This window comes from Pseudorasbora parva, chromosome 9, assembly GCF_024679245.1.
Source record: "Pseudorasbora parva isolate DD20220531a chromosome 9, ASM2467924v1, whole genome shotgun sequence".
NCBI classification, from domain to species: Eukaryota; Metazoa; Chordata; class Actinopteri; order Cypriniformes; family Gobionidae; genus Pseudorasbora; species Pseudorasbora parva.
In genome coordinates this window covers 43,204,751-43,221,230 of record NC_090180.1, presented here as the reverse complement: position 1 = coordinate 43,221,230, position 16,480 = coordinate 43,204,751, and the positions used below count along the sequence as shown (strand labels likewise).

General features: G+C 39.1%; 1 protein-coding gene across 1 annotated transcript in view; it reads right to left on the bottom strand.

Annotated features, from left to right (window-relative positions):
• Positions 1-16,480, bottom strand: part of sema6ba (sema domain, transmembrane domain (TM), and cytoplasmic domain, (semaphorin) 6Ba) — a 195,128-nt gene that overhangs the window by 8,186 nt on the left and 170,462 nt on the right. The window contains exons 13-16 of the mRNA XM_067452727.1: positions 13,214-13,393; positions 9,640-9,780; positions 7,361-7,438; positions 4,586-4,644 (exon numbers count right to left, since the gene is read on the bottom strand). Of these exons, the coding sequence (XP_067308828.1) occupies positions 4,586-4,644; positions 7,361-7,438; positions 9,640-9,780; positions 13,214-13,393 (458 nt within the window). The remainder of the gene's footprint in view (positions 1-4,585; positions 4,645-7,360; positions 7,439-9,639; positions 9,781-13,213; positions 13,394-16,480) is intronic.

Sequence of the window (16,480 nt, the reverse complement as noted above, 5' to 3'; positions counted from 1 at the left end):
AACGTTTGTCTTTCAAACTCCCTCTGCACGCGATAGGAGAGCGCTACACCAACCAGAGCAACGAAGGTGAAACAGAGCTTGTTGATAGATTAAACATTCGCCGTATCCGGTCGGCTAAACTCCGAACACATCTTCCCTTTTTAAGAATGACTTCAGTGCCATTCTTTGTTCTTTTCTCAGAGAAAAGCTTAACTCCAAGTCTTCCAGAGTCGCGGTCAAAGCTGATTCGAAAGGCCGCCACCGTTCGCCAGTTTCTGTGTTTACTAGACAACAGAAGCTCGCAAACGCAACTCGGCCGTCGTCATTATGGCCCCGCCCACCGACTCTATACACGATGTGATTGGCCCGTCCAGATTGTGAGGAATACAGAAGGGTATTGAGAGTTCCTAGACGACACTTGCTGGCAGATTAAATTTGCTGCCCCTAGGGTGTGTCTAGATTTCTAGGCTAATAACTCATGGTATCTCAGGGTAAATGTTTTAAAAAACCCTTGTTCATAACTGCTGAATTTTTTCAAGTTGTCAAATTTATACGCTGTATTTTATCCTAGAAATCTAGACGCACCCTAGCGGCAGCAAATCTAATCTGCCGTGAGTGTCGTTTAGCAACTCTCAATAGAGGGAATGCATGTGACGTCACCGTCAGCTGGAGAGACTGTGATTACGCCCCACTGAGTGGCAAAAAGACTGAGAGGCAGCATTGGTTTACAGCTTGAATGCAGCGAAGACACAAAAAACCAAGCCCGGCGCCAGAGGGGGGTGGGGGGGGTGGGTGGGGTTGAGGCTTGACCACGGACCCCATGGACATCGCCGTTCCGAGCTTGAGACGGACTTGATAATAGCGTGTAACTTTCTCACTCAAACCACAGCCTGCTGCTGCTTCTGCTTTAAAGGGTCATGAAACCCCCCTGCTGCAGCGGTGTTTTTTCACACCTTCGATTTGAAAAAGCTTGTTAAAAGGGGAGTGGTCGACTGTGAAAAGGTGGGATGGTATTGTGTGGAAAGAGGGAATGTTTGCATAAATAGGGGAGTGTCTGTCAGTAGGTGCATTAAGATTAGCGATACCAACAGCAGCAGTTACAGTGGTTCTGAGACATGTTCTTGGTTCACGTTGGCATTGTTTACCACAGAGAGATTAAATGAGGGATGAGTACAGCGAATGAGAGAGCTATGAGTGGCGTGCAGCAGAGATCGCAAATCATTCAGCTCTTCAAAGTTCAAACCAGCATAATTCAGTGAGAAATGAAAATAAATGTTATTCTGCATGACGAAATATTTTGCAAACGTGATAAAACTATATTTGTCCAAATATGCACGCTGTTTGGCAAGATGATCAACGCGCCGACGTGATAAGAGAACGTGAACCACCCAACATGCGATGCGACAGAGATGTGTAATTCTAGATCGGGGTAAAAGCGAAGAGGTTTGAGGCTAGTCTCGACCGCGCATTGCCGTGACGATCCGCGCTGTCTATCACTCGGCAGCTAAATCTATATTTGTCCAAATATGCAGCAGACTGTTTCACTAAGAGCCCGAACACATGCGGTTTAGTGCATGGCTGTGACGACAAATAAAACGGAGAGGACGTGGCTTTTGTTCATTAGCCTACAGATTACAGATTGGTTATTTTGCACTCCTGACATAGATAGTCAACGCTTGCAGGTTCACCGTGCGATTCCTCAAGTGAATTTTACTTTACCGAGCCTTTGTAGCAAAGGCTTCCACAGACGGCGCCGGTTACAGCTCGCTCGGCGCCCTTTACGTTATTTCGTATCAGCACAACGCCAAGCTTTCCTCCGTGACTTTTCCGCACGCTGCTTCCAAAACTTCCCCACCATATCTCTACAATAATGATGGAAGACGAGCCTGACAGAAGTGACTGTCTCATGCATATTAACTAAATTATCTTGTATGCATACTACAGCGCAGGGATTGGACTGAATGAGCTTTATGTTATGAATATATATCGAGAATCACTCGGAGCGGTCGACGTCAGCATGTGCCCAGCAGCCCATACTTGGGCCGAAAAGGCCGTGCCGACGTCAGCATTTGTGATGTTGCTCCGACTAAGCTTTTCAAACCGGAAGACAGAAATCGCTCTGAAAAATGCAAAAATAACTATTTTCACATATGCATACCAATAATGAGTACTCTTAGTGTTTTCAATGATGTGCAGCCTATACATATCTGTTTACATCTCAAAAAAAGTGTTTTGGGGTTTCATGACCCTTTAAGAGGGAAACGCTGCCCATAACTGCTTGTCTAGAATATGTAATCCTCATAATTCTCCGTAAGAATTCGTAATAATAGCATATTATTAGCGAAAAGGAGCTAGCAAAAGATCCAGTGTGTATCTGTATTTGCACTCGTCAAATGACTACATTTCCAACGTGTTTTCGTCTCTGTCAGTAATGTAGCCAATCACAGACATGTTTGTAGATATCTACAACGCAGTTGGCCAATCACAGGTGTTGAATTTGTAATCCACTCACTGCTCGAGCGTTTGTCCAGGTGCTGAGTTCAGTTAACAAGCGCTTCTCTGTAAGTGCAGAGTGATATTGTGAAAATAAGAGATTCATTGTATGCCAGCTTCACTGATTAATATAGCGTAACTTTATGAGATTGTGTTTATTGAATGAGTGACAGCGTTTAGTCATTTTAAAGTGTATTACCACACTCTTCAATACACTGACTCATCAGCATATAACGTTACATGTGGGATTCACTCGAAAAATGTGATGACTGACAGTTTTTAAATATTCATGTCGAAATCATGTCATTATGGCTTTGACCGCAACTCTAGAAGACTTGGAGTTAAGCTTTAAGTCATTCTTAAAAAGGGAAGATGTGTTCTGAGTTTTGCCGACTGTATACAGCACATGCTAAATCTTTCAACTAGCTCTGTTTCACCTTCGTTGCTCTGGTTGGTTGTAGCGCTATCCTATCGCGTGCAGAGGGAGTTTGAAAGACAACCGTTTATCCCTGAGTTTCCAGACCAAACATCTTGATGTGGGTCTGGATTGTCAGGCTAATTACAATTAAAATGAATAGTAATACGAACCACGCTGTTTCATACTGTAATGCATACATCATTCACTACCCTCCTCATTCATTTTTTAAAGTTAGACATTAGCCTTCTTAGCATTCCTCAATCAATTCATTATAAGCAATGGTTTTCCCATTGATTTTTTGTTTAAAAAAAAATTGTATAGGGTCGCTAACGACCCGAGGTTTGTAACAGTGTAAGTATATATTTTTTCTGCACAACAATCATTCAATCGTTGGTGACTGAATAAGTGCAATTTACCTTTATTCCACAAGGTGGCAATATCTGAAACACAATGATGAAGTGGAGTTTCACTCATAGTCAACACAGGTAGAAAATAAAAGAATGGGAAGTATCATCAGCAAAACTTGAATTTGGCCAAGCAATTTACTGCAGAGCCATAACCTACTGAACGATCACGGATATGAGCCAGATGCTGAATGTCCTGGGAAATGAGCTCTGACAAGGACAGTAATGCTGGTATAAAACAACTGTTCAAACTGAACCCTTCCAAGCTCCAAAAGCTAACAATTTTTTTTATTCTTCTGTAATTGTTACTCTAAGATCAGGAGAGTTTTATATGATCAGATATAGTTTCAGATATTGATCCGGGTCGCTAAAGACCCCAATATGTAATAAAGATTGACAAAATATTAATGCATTTAAGGGTTAAATAGTGTGACAACATACCCCGCTAGCCCGCTATTGCTTCTATGCCATTGGTTCTCAAACAGGAGGTCGGGCCCCAGCACATATTAACCTGAAATCATTCTCAAAATACAGATGTGTCCCCTAAAAACTACTTCAAGTCACAGAATTTGGCCGTCATTCTTTTCCTTAACTAAACTGTGTGTAAACATTAGCAATCCAAACAGGAAACCTAAATTCTGCTGCTGTTTTCCATTTTTTATCATGGGAATATCTTACAGAGACAGATTCCTTGAGAGCACTAGTGTTAGCATACTAAGCCAGTGAACTTTATTCAGATTCATTCTGTCCTCCCTCTCTCTCTCTCCTATATGACTCAGCTATATATGGCTGCAGCAGCAGTATATACCATCTTCTGTCTGAGCAGTCTGTTATGTTCAAGTGCTCTTGAGGAAAAGACTTGAACCTCACTGCTGTTCCACATTCTGTGTGAGCCATGAAAACTTTAGTGATTGACAGAGAGGGTTTCATATGGTGCCAGCCTTGCAAAATGCCAATTTAGAGCAGATTTACGGCAAATCTAAGCTTCTGAATGTTTAGAAAATATAAACCATCTTTTGTCTTTTTTTAACAATGTAAACACTGTCACTAACTCACCCATGCACTCAGACACTACAAACTTTAAAGAAATTAATGAATTTCTAAAAAGAAAAGACCCAAGGCTTGGTTTCTCTCTCATTATCTTCAACCTGTGACTTTCTTGTAACTTTGACTGCTTAAGTAAAACTTTCATGCCAGACCAGACCTGATCTTCTCTGTATTGTTGAAGAGTTTCTAGTGAATTCTCTCGGGGAAGCTAAAGGGCACATCCTAAACAGGTTCATAAACTCACCGTCGCAGTCTCCGAGATGCGAGGTGTTTCCATATTCAACATCCTGCACGAAAGGTAATCTGCAAAACAGGAGAAAACGGATATTTGAACATAAAATACAAATTCACAGATTAGATACACAACATGGTTTCTATGCAAGTAAGCAAATGCAAATGCTTCTAGTTATGCAAACTCAATTTACTGCATCACTGATTTTCAGAAATGTGTCCGGACACCATTTAAAAATGAGTTGTCTTTTTCAGGTCAACATCTGTCAGACAGACAGACTTTCACTAAGCAAGTTACCGAAGCTACCTAAATAATAACACATTTAGAGTGTTTTTTATTTAATTTAATTTTTTATATATATATTAAATGGATAGTTCCCAAAAATTCTAATTACCCAATGATTTACTCACCCTCAGGCCATTCTAGGTGTAGGGGAGACTGTTTGACTGTCTCAGTTTGTCTAAATCCACTTGGGGTTTATTTCACTATTTCTTTTTCCCCACATTAATTGCACGCGTCTAGTACAATTATGTGGTTTTGTTTTATTAATACAGTGTATACTCTTTTCTTGATGTACCCAGATAGAATGGAAGTGAAATGTGACAACATGCCCCATAGGTGGGGTACATTGTAATGTGAGGGGGCACAATGTAAAAATGAGCAAATGACAGCTTAAAATGTTATCTGATATAATCAAAAAAATATCCAAAACAAACTAAAATATTTTGTCACTAAAATACAATTATTAACTTTTTGAAATAAAATAATGGCATTTTTTTATCTTTAAAAAAACACACTTTTTTTGATTTTGACAACAAACATCACTGACACAGCTATACAGCATAGTTAAAAACCGAATAATAATGAATAATTCCTGAACATTGACTCTCAGTCCTTATTTACCCTTTTCTCAAAAGAATTCATAACAGAAGTATAGAATCAAATGTCATATTTGTAATAGGGGCTCATTGTAATGCAGTGTTACAACGCACCCCACCTGCAGAACTGCAGATCAGCATTAAAGAACATTTATACTGTTAAATAACAGAAGATTCAAATAATATCAGATTTGTCTTATTTTAAATAAACACAAAAAACAGATAAAAAATTTAACTTAAGTAAGAAATTTACTTTTGCTATGGTAAAATAAATGTTCATTGATATCTTCCAAAGATTTTTTAATTTTGGCGCTATTTTTTTCTCTATATAGTGTTGATATGGCAACTAGTAAATACACAAAGTTTCGTCATCCTGGCATGTGTGAAAAGTGTTAAACCATGCGTTACAACTAACCCTGCGTTAGGTTGTGCCCTGCGCTCCCCTCAGCCAAAAACAATCAGTAATATTAAAAAAATATCCTGGCTCTTCCAAGCTTTATAATGAGAGTGAGTAGAGCACCTTTTGAAAAAAAGCACATCCGTCCATCATAAAAGTAATCCATACGTCTCTGGGGGGTTAATAAAGGCTGAAGTGAAGCGATGTGATTGTGCAAGAAAAATCTCCATGCTGTATTTAACACTTTCACTGTAAAAAATTATTTAGAAAAAAGTTACCTGGTTGCCTTTAAAATTTTGAGTTCATTGAAATATTTTTTTTTTTGAGTTCATACAATGAACATTTTTTTGAGATTCGACAACCTTTATTCAAATATTATTAAAATATTTGGTAAGTATATTGGGTAATTGTGTGTTTTATTTCTGATGACGCAGTGAAACATGCCAAATAGATTAGAATATGATTTATCAAATTTTTTATGTGGTTTAGATACAATAATATTTTGAGTGTCTATTAATTAAACAAATTGCCTTCATTGTATCAACTCAAATTTTTAATTTCAATAAACTCAAAATTTTAAGGCAAACAGGTTACTTACTTTTTTAAGTTAAACCAACAAAAACCGACAATAATTTTTTACAGTGTTGCAGACTGAAATAACTAGCGTTAAGAGTAACCCCTGACCTGACGTATGATGTATTGATGTACGCAGAGGTGCAGAGAATAGAGCAAAACAACACAAAACACTGGTCACAAATTAGAAGACTAAAGCGAGAAGTTTTGAAGATAAATTTTGGAGGATTTCGATATAAGAGAAGAGGAGCTTGAGTTTTTTGCCCAGCTCTATTAGTTTGAACCATGAGAGGCGTCAAAGCTTATGATGCTCCTACATCCTACGTCACACATCAGGTCTGGGGTTACTGTTTTGGCGCAAGTCGACTTGCGTAGGCTGTCTGTCGGCAGCTAGTTATTTTAGTCTATAAAGTTTTAAATAAAAAAATATCCCTTTGCTTCAGAAGGCCTTTATTAACTTTATTATTTGCTTCAGAAGGCCCAAACCCCGGAGGCCTGTGGAGAACTTTTATGGACTTAAAAATCAGGACTGCCATTCACTGCAATTATAAAGCTTGGAAGAGCAATGATATTTCTTTATATACCTCTGACTGTGTTCATATAAAAGAAGAATGTCAGATACACCTAGGATGGCTTGAGGGTGAGTCAATCATGGGATCATTTTTGGGTGAACTATATATTTTTAAAGTACATATTCCTACCCCAGTATAACAAACAAAGACTACACATTAACACGTCAGCATTGGCTTCATGTTTGACCAGCCAATGGCGGACGAGCAGAGTGTTCCAGAAACGTGTGTACAAGAATTTTGTGCGTAACTCTATCGCCCCTTTGAGCTGAGGTTTGAATGCATTTTAGGTTTGTACAATGAAGCAGCATGCTTACAATACTTTTGCCAAGCATTTATATTTGTGTAGAGGATGTTCATGATTTCTAACCTGGTGCCTGGCCGCAGGAGTGAGCAGGTACTTCCTCTGGTCCAGCCGCAGTATGGATCTCTGGACGCAATGCAGTTTCTACACAAACACACACACAATGTTATGACCATATTACAGAGGACAATATCGACCTCCTCTATAATGAATACAGGAAACAAAACCAGAAACCAGAAATCATGATCTATAGATATTTAGACACCAGAAATCATGATCTATAGACATTTACAAAGACGGAATGAACAAAGAGGAACAGAAAAAGACCGTCTCTCCAGCTCTTCAAGTTTAAAGTTTCACTTCTCTAAATATATTTACAATAAACAGAGAAATTCCAAGAGAATGTCCTTGCATATATATATATATATATATATATATATATATATATATATATATATATATATATATATATATATATATATATATATATATATATATATAAATAAATATGAAATGAAATGATCAGATGGTGCTCCATTTGACTTTTCTGACATCCTTTACGCTTCCCTGATGATAACCTCTGGCCTACTTTCTGTAAGATCTGAATTTCTGCGGTTTGAATTTTAGAATATTGAATTTGATGATCTGAATTTCTTCTTCATCTGAAATCTTGAATCTGTATTTTCAAAAACGGAATATTTCCAGTCTATTAATTCAGAACAAAATAGTTGTTGTTTGAAAATACATGTCATACATGTATACAATTTCAACATAAAAACATTTCAGATTAGCCTAGAAATCTAGACGCACCCTAGCGGCAGCAAATTTAATCTGCCCGCGAATGTCGTCTAGCAACTCTCAATACCCTTCTGAGCTGTATTCGCCTAACTCTTGCCAGGCCAATCACATCGTGTATAGAGTCGGTGGGCGGGGCCATAATGACGACGGCCGAGTTGCGTTTGCGTGCTTCTGTTGTCTAGTAAACACAGAAACTGGCAAACGGCGGTCTTTCGAATCAGCTTTGACCGCGACTCTGGAAGACTTGGAGTTAAGCTTTTCTCTGAGAAAAGAACAAAGAACGCCACTGAAGTCATTCTTAAAAAGGGAAGATGTGTTCGTAGTTTAGCCGGCCGGATACGGCGAATGTTTAATCTATCAACAAGCTCTGCTTCACCTTCGTTGCTCTGGTTGGTGTAGCGCTATCCTATCGCGTGCAGAGGGAGTTTGAAAGACAACCGTTTATCCCGCCCCTCGGATTGAGCCCTGTCTATGGTGAGTTTCCAGACCAAACATCTTGATGTGGGTCTGGCTTGTCAGGCTAATTTCAGATGTGTTCAATTTCAAATGTTCTATATTCAACATTTAAAAATTCAAATTTAGAACAAGGTAAAATGCAACATAATATTGAATTTTGTAAACTTGTCAATAAATAATTTTGTCATATTTCTAGCTCCTTAGAAAAACACCACGGACCCACCCCTTTAATTTACTTAGAGCGTTCCTGAATGAATCAGCCGTTTGAAGGAATGACTCAGTTGTTGAATCCGAAATCGCCCACTAAACCCTCAATCACTATTCCCTATGTATATCTTTTAAGGTAATTTCTCATTCAAATTTGATGTGCGATTACTTTGTAATTAATTCGATTTTTTTTTAAAATCTCACTACAATATAATGCTTATAGTGCATATAAAAAGTAAACAAAAAAGCGAGCTGATTGAGATTATGAATTGCAATAGATGCATTTATTCTTAGAGTGCTCATGCATTAGCTTTGGCTCTGTTACATTTTGATACCCATTTCACAATTATGATTTGTCACTTTAATTTATATTAAACAACACAATGCATTCTTAACGCAACGCATTTATTTATTCGAGTCTGTGCAGGGAGGGAAATGAGGTTTGTGCCACCCATGGCAACATGGGGTGCCGGTGCAAGAGTCATTTGAGCGAGCACATGGTGCCGCAGACGTACAAAGTGGATTGGAGAAACTTGAGTTGGTGCAGATGGTACAACTGCGCTGTACCGTGTCCTGCAAGATAAGAGAGCATCAGCAGACTCAATCAAAGCCTCTATCATTAATCACGGCTGAATTACACCACAGCTTTACTGCTGCTCAGGGAGAAGCCTTTCCAAATGTGCCGTATGGGAGACGGGCCAGAAGAACTGTGTGCGTTGTCTGAAGGAAATTGTAAAAGTTGGGTCACGGTAATTTCAAAGCCGCTGATGAAGCAGTGTGCGTTTGGGTGGCACAATTTACTTTAAGACGGAAAACGAGAGCGTGTGTGAATGTGAGGGTGTTTAATCAGTGTACAGATTGAAGGTGTGTGTGTGTGTTCTTACTTCATGCATCTGGAGTGCAGTTGGCAGCGTGCGACAGGCACTCTGACCACACAGGAGTGGAAGGCCAGCAGGAGTGTGTGACTGGGTTTGTCCAGGGTCAGAGAGAGAGGCTGTCGTGCCTGTACGGATTCATCGCCGCACCTACACACGCACATTAAAACCGTCAATACTTTTACAGCTTAACACATCCTAGAACAAGGATACACACACTCATTAAAACCTAACAACTTCACATCGGTGTCTCCATGAGTCATGAGGCCAATAACATACAGTATGACCACCCGTACTCAGCAGCTTCAAACGGAGACATTCAAACGCATAATTTTACATGCCAAGAGGTTAGCCAATCATTACCGAAGTCATTACATATAGAACTTACATGTTATATATGTTATGTACATATAGTCTTAACGTTACAGTAGCAAAAAGGGATGAAATAATTGGTGTAATATAAATATACACAAATCTGGCATAACATAATGACCTAATATTATAATGGTCACCCTTTTGCTGCAAAAACAGCCCTGAACTGTCAAGGCATGGGCTCCACTAGACCTCTGAAGGTGTGCTGTGGTATCTGGCACCAAAATGTTAGCAGCAAATCCTTTAAGTCCTGTAAGTTGTGAGGTGAAGCCTCCATGGATTGGACTTGTTTGTTCAGTACATCCCACAGAAGCTCGATTGAATTGACATCTGGGGAATTTGAAGGGAATTTGAAATCAACACCTCAAACTCGTTGTGCTCTTTAAACCATTCCTGAACAATTTTTGCTTTGTGTAGGGCCACATTATCCTGCTGAAAGAGGCCACCAGGGAATACCATTTCCATGGTCTGCAACAATGCTTAGGAAGGTCCACATGGATTGCAGGACTCAAGGTTTTCCAGCAGAACATTGCCCAAAGCATCACACTGGCATCCTGGTGCCATGTGTTCTCCAGGTAAGCGATGCATGTGCACTCGGCCATCCAAGTGATGTTAAAGAAAACGTGATTCATCAGACCAGGCCACCTTCTTCCATTGCTCAGTGGTCCAGTTCTGATGTTCACGTGCCCACTGTTGGCGCTTTCGGTGGTGGACAGGGGTCAGCATGGGCACCCTGACTGGTCTACGACTATGCAGCCCCATACGAATAAACTGAGATGCTCTGTGTATTCTGACACCTTTCTATCAGAACCAGCATTAACTTCTTGAGCAATTTGAGCTATAGTAGCTCGTCTGTTTGATCAGACCACACAGGCCAGCCTTCGCTCCCCACGTGCATCAATGAGCCCAAGAGCTGCAGTTTTGGAGATGCTCTGATCCAGTCGTCTAGCCATCACTATTTGGCCCTTGTCAAACTACATACACCTATACTACATTACCAATACAAACTATATACAACATCATTTTGTACAGTAAGTTCAAATTTAAACCCCTCTCTCTTTCTCTTCAGTAATCCACTGTCCTCTTTCTACAATTTGTAACTATAAAAAGTGGCAAACAGCCCAAAAAAATACACACTAAAAGAGATTAAGTCAGAGTTGGTTTGTTTCCAACACACATTAACTGTCAATCTGCTAATAAAGCATTAAATTACTGCATCATCTTTAATTAAATTACGACATCGGCGTCTCAGAGAAACTCCTCAACAGTAGGTCCACAGATATCAGGCATGTAATCTAAACACTGATAAGTAGCTTGAAGACATATTACAGGAAGTTGTGTGAGAGTTTTGGATGTCATCCAGAGAACACCTGAGGCAAGGCAGAAGGTCAAGCAGACACAGTGATCTCTTTGTTTCAGGTGTGTGTGTGTGTGTGTTTCTCAGTGAGCGCTGCATCCTGCTGAGAACCTTATCTCAACCGCCACACAACTCGCCTTCATCTCCCAGCATGCATCTCTCTGTTCTTCCTCCAGACAGGTATTGCCTTTCATCTTCAAAACCCCAGCCATGTTTTCATCCATCAGAGTGCCACACGCTCACACACACACACGCACGCACGCGCGCACACGCAACACACACACACACACACACACACACACACACACACACACACACACACACACACACACACACACACACACACACACACACACACACACACACACACACACACACACACACACAAATAATCAGAAAACCTGTTGAATCGTTTACCTCTGTTTGCTTTTGAGGACATTTTCAGTGGTGTTGTGTGTTTGTGGATAAAAAGCATGGATTTTTTCGTTCCATTGCATTTGATACCGAAAATCTTTTCCTCTTTGACTGTGCCAAAGTTTTTAATCCAGGGCTAAACGTCAACAACAGTAAACAACTGTGGGAAACTGCTTGATAAATATGGATTTTTCAAAGTAAATTCAGTCTGGAAGTAAGGATGCTAAGGACAAAAAAAAAACTTGATCTCCCTTCCTTACTTTTTGTCCAAATGTCCAAATACTGAAACAAGTTTGTCTTATCTAGTTTTTTCTTATAATGAAAATTCTGTCATTAATTACTCACCTTCATTTGACACCCGTATGACCTCCGTTCATCTTCAGAACACAAATGAAGATATTTTTGTTGAAATCCGATGGCTCAGAAAGGCCTTCATTGACACCAATGTCATTTCCTCCCATAAAGGCACTAAAGACGTTGTTACAAAGCCCATCTCACTACACAGCTCTACGATCATTTTATGAAGCGACGAGTGATGGGCTGATTTCAAAACAAAGCTTTGAACGTTACGAATCAGTGAATCGATTCATGATTCAGATCGCCAATGTCATGTGATTTTAGCAGTTTGGCAGTATGACACTGGCGATCTGAACCATGAATCGATTCACTGATTCATAATGGTTCGAAGCTTTGTTTGGAAATCGGCCCATCACTATATAAGTCGTTATTTCGTTTTTTTGCGCACAAAAACTATTCTCTTCGTTTCATAAAATGATTGTAGAGCCACTGTAGTGAGATGGGCTTTGTAACGACGTCTTTAGTGCCTTTATGGGTCTTGAGAGATGAACGGAGGTCATACGGGTGTCGAACGACATTAGGGTAAGTAATTAATGACAGAATTTTCCTTTTTAGGTGAACTAACCCTTTAAGGCCATTTATACCAATGATGATAACTATAGTGATAACTATATTAGCATCCTCACCAGCGGACAATATTGTCCTGTTATTCTATATGTAGCAGTTTTGGGCAGCATCTTTAAAACAGGATGGATTATTATTGTCTATAAATATTTTCATTGTTCACCAGCTGATAAAAGTCTTTTGAAAGTGATTCCAACTATATAATTAGTCTATAACAGTCTAATAACTAACAGTCATGTTTCTCTCATTATCAATCGCTCCAGCGGCCTCGTTCATCCCCACCCTGCTTCATTCTACAGAAACGTAAATATATATTTTATACATAAGCTCATCTTTGAATATAATTTCTGCCCCCATTGGATTTTTTTTTGTTGGATGATTTTCTGAGTCCCATTGGATTCTTTTCCATCGGTTGTAGTTATGCAAGCAAGCAATAGAAAGCAAAACAGACCAAAACTGAACATTGCTTGAAAAACAATGGTTAAATCTGTAGCGTTTCAAGCAAGAAAATCTCATCACCTTTCTGGGTTGTAGCCCTCCAGCTCTTCCAAAAAGGTGTTGGTGTTGGAGTACAGGTTCTCTGGGCTGGGAGTGATAAGGAACTTGAGAACGGTTCCCCTGGTGGATCCGAGGAACACCACGGTTCGATTGCGGTGGGGGCCTGCCTCAGTGTCCACCACCATTGTGTTCAACTGGTACCTTAAGGTGAGGAAAATAAAGCAATATGCACAGCATTATAGAAGCTTATTGCTTTTATTAAAAACAGATGCAACAAAAATCTGATAAAAGACACATTTTCAGCCAAGAGTATAGTTCATAATTCTTAACTGTAAGACATTTACAGTAGGCAAATAAAACAGTCAACATGAAATTGCATTTGCAACCCATTTTGCAACCATAAAGTGATTTTTTTCAAAGAGAAACAGAATGTTTTTTTACCCTATATTATTTTCCCCGTCCACATAGCCTAGTTACGAGCCTGGGGAATAGGTCCTTTCAGTAGTGATGGGGAGTCGACTCCAAAAGAGTTGATTCCTCGACTCTGAATAGCACCAGAGTCGGGGTCGACTGCAGTACAGGAATCGACTCTTGGTGTCGACTCTGTTGCTGTGTCCGAAATCACTCTATTTTACTGAATCTCTCATCGAAAGTGCATGGAAGTTGAGTGTACTATAAGCAAGGAGTGAGTGAAATGAAGCGAGACGCGAGGTAATACACTGACGTCGTGTACACCGCGTCAAAGAGCTGTCGCAGAAACTGTCACACACGGTTATTTACCTGAGTGCTTACTTTAGAAAGAAAAAAACAATCACAGCGACTTTAGTTTGTAATTATAGGCTTCCTCCATGCTAGCTTTAGTTTAATTGATGGTATATATTATTCCAATAAATATAGATTTGGTTTCCCATGTAACCATGAGTTTATTAAACTAACCATAAATCATAAAAATATCAAGAAGAAACGCATCAATAGTGTGCATTATTTTATGTATAGCATCTTTAACTCACCTTTTAAGACAATGATCATGTGCGTTTAGCACCATCACGCGACAACATCTTTTTTCGTGACTTTTCCTAGGTTATGTAATAGATAGGCCTACAGAAATGTTGATAGCAACGAAAGTCATCGCTAAATTGGACAAATTTGGATGGCCACGCTTAAAGTGTGCGGTTTTAATAAGAGGATTTTAGGACTTTGTGTTGGGAGGAAATAATTTAAGTGTGTAACAACAGCAATTTTTTCTGACTTCTAACCCTGCATTGATGTAAAGTAAACGGAGTCGAGGAGTCGACTCCACAGTGGGAATCAGGAATCGGAGTCGACTCCAAAAAACCTGGAATCGAACACCATCTACCTTTAAGAGGTAAAATCAAGTTATTATATTTTGAATAAAGACATATTTTCTTTTGAATAACATTCATGAATTGTGCATATGTATTAAGAAAGTAAATGGGGTTTATTTTGTGTTCAAATCAGCTGATGGTAACTGATATATTTGTCATTTACTATACAATAGCTTCACACAAATCAGATTTTAGTGCGGGCGTTGTCTGTTTTAGACAATTCCCGGTGTATTATTCTTAATACAGCTTAAGACGTAATTAAAAAGGGATGTGGGAGATTAGAGTTTTAAATAATCTCTCTGTTGAGGCTTGAGACGATTAGGTGTATAAAGGCTTATTTGGATTAAAAAGAGTTTCTGACAGCTCACACCAACTTTTCTTTCTGTGAATTTTCTGTTGTAAGCTTGAAAATCCTATTTTTCTTCAAGCCATTCAAATCTTTGTGACGAGTAATTCACTAACGAATATTCAAGATAATATTTAAATGCCTGTATTATGCTTTTTTTAGGTGCGTTACCTTACATGTAGTGCAGTGGTTCCCAAACCTGTCCTGGAGGACCACCAGCCCTGCACATATTGCATGTTTCCCTCATCAGACAGGTTTGGAAACCACTGATGTAGTGTGTTATATAGTTGTTATGAATGTAAAAGGTCTGCAACGTTTCAAAGGTCAAAAGATCCAAATGAAGTTATTGTCTCCCAAAAGAAATAACTGATTCTAAACTGCCTGAAACAAGTCGTCACTAATTCCAGCCTTACTTCCTGCACAAACCTTCGGAGCTTTGTAATACATTTGCATAAAGCCAGCCTGTGGTGTTTATTGGCTGCCTCAAACACTGTAGTTGTAGCTGAGGCCTGGAAAAGTTTGGTTCGTGTTGTCGACATGTCGAGATGCTGTTTTCTGCACTGTGAAAACAAAACCTTGCACTTTCAAAGGATGAGGACTGGAATTGACATGGCAAAACCGACGGCATTATTAAGGCCAATTCACACTGCACAGACAAACACCAACAAACAAGTTGGCCGTTGGATTTAGGATTTAGAATTTAATGAAAAATACCTATCATGTTCACACTGCCCTAACAGACACCGACAAACATTGAACATGTTCAGTCGGGTGAAAACGAACTCTGAACAACAACAACAGATGCCGACAAGGTAAAAACACACTGATCATAAAACCCCCCAAAAACGTGTTTGTTGGTGTTTGTTTGAGTGGTGTGCATTAGTACAGTTAGTATCACTGTGTATCAGGTGCTGAGGAAGCCTCTGGAGCTGAAATTCAGAAATGGTATCAAGTTTGGTTTCCGACATGAATCACTGTAAGCGCTGTAAGCGGCAATCACAATAGACTGGGCCAATTGACCAATCAGAGCAGTAAATGCTTGGAAAGGAGGGGTTTAGAGAGACTGAATTCTTTAACAAGGCGTTTCAGACAATGTGAAAAAATTGGTGATGCTGCACTCTTAGAAGGAAAGGTTCTAGAACCTTAAAAGGTTCTATCAGCGCTAATTATTTGGAACCCCTAAAAGGTTCACAGCCAAAAATGCTTTTCTTACTTAGTATTTTTGTCTTGTTTCTAGTCCAAACATCTAAAAATTCTTAAAACAAGAAGTATTTACTAGACAAGTAAAGGTAATTGTCTTGTTTTGGGGAAAAATCACTCAAAATTAAGAGAGTTTTTGCTTAAAATAAGCGAAATAATCTGCCAGTGGGGTAAGTGAAATAATCTTAAAACAACATTATTTTACTCACCCCATTGGCAGATTATTTTGCTTATTTTAAGCAAAAACTCTCTTAATTTTGAGTTATTTTCCCCCAAAACAAGACAATAATGTTTACTTGTCTAGTAATTGTTTCTTAATGTAAGAATTTTTAGATATTTAGACTAGACACAAGACTAAAATATCAAATAAGAAATGCATTTTTTGCATTGTTTTAT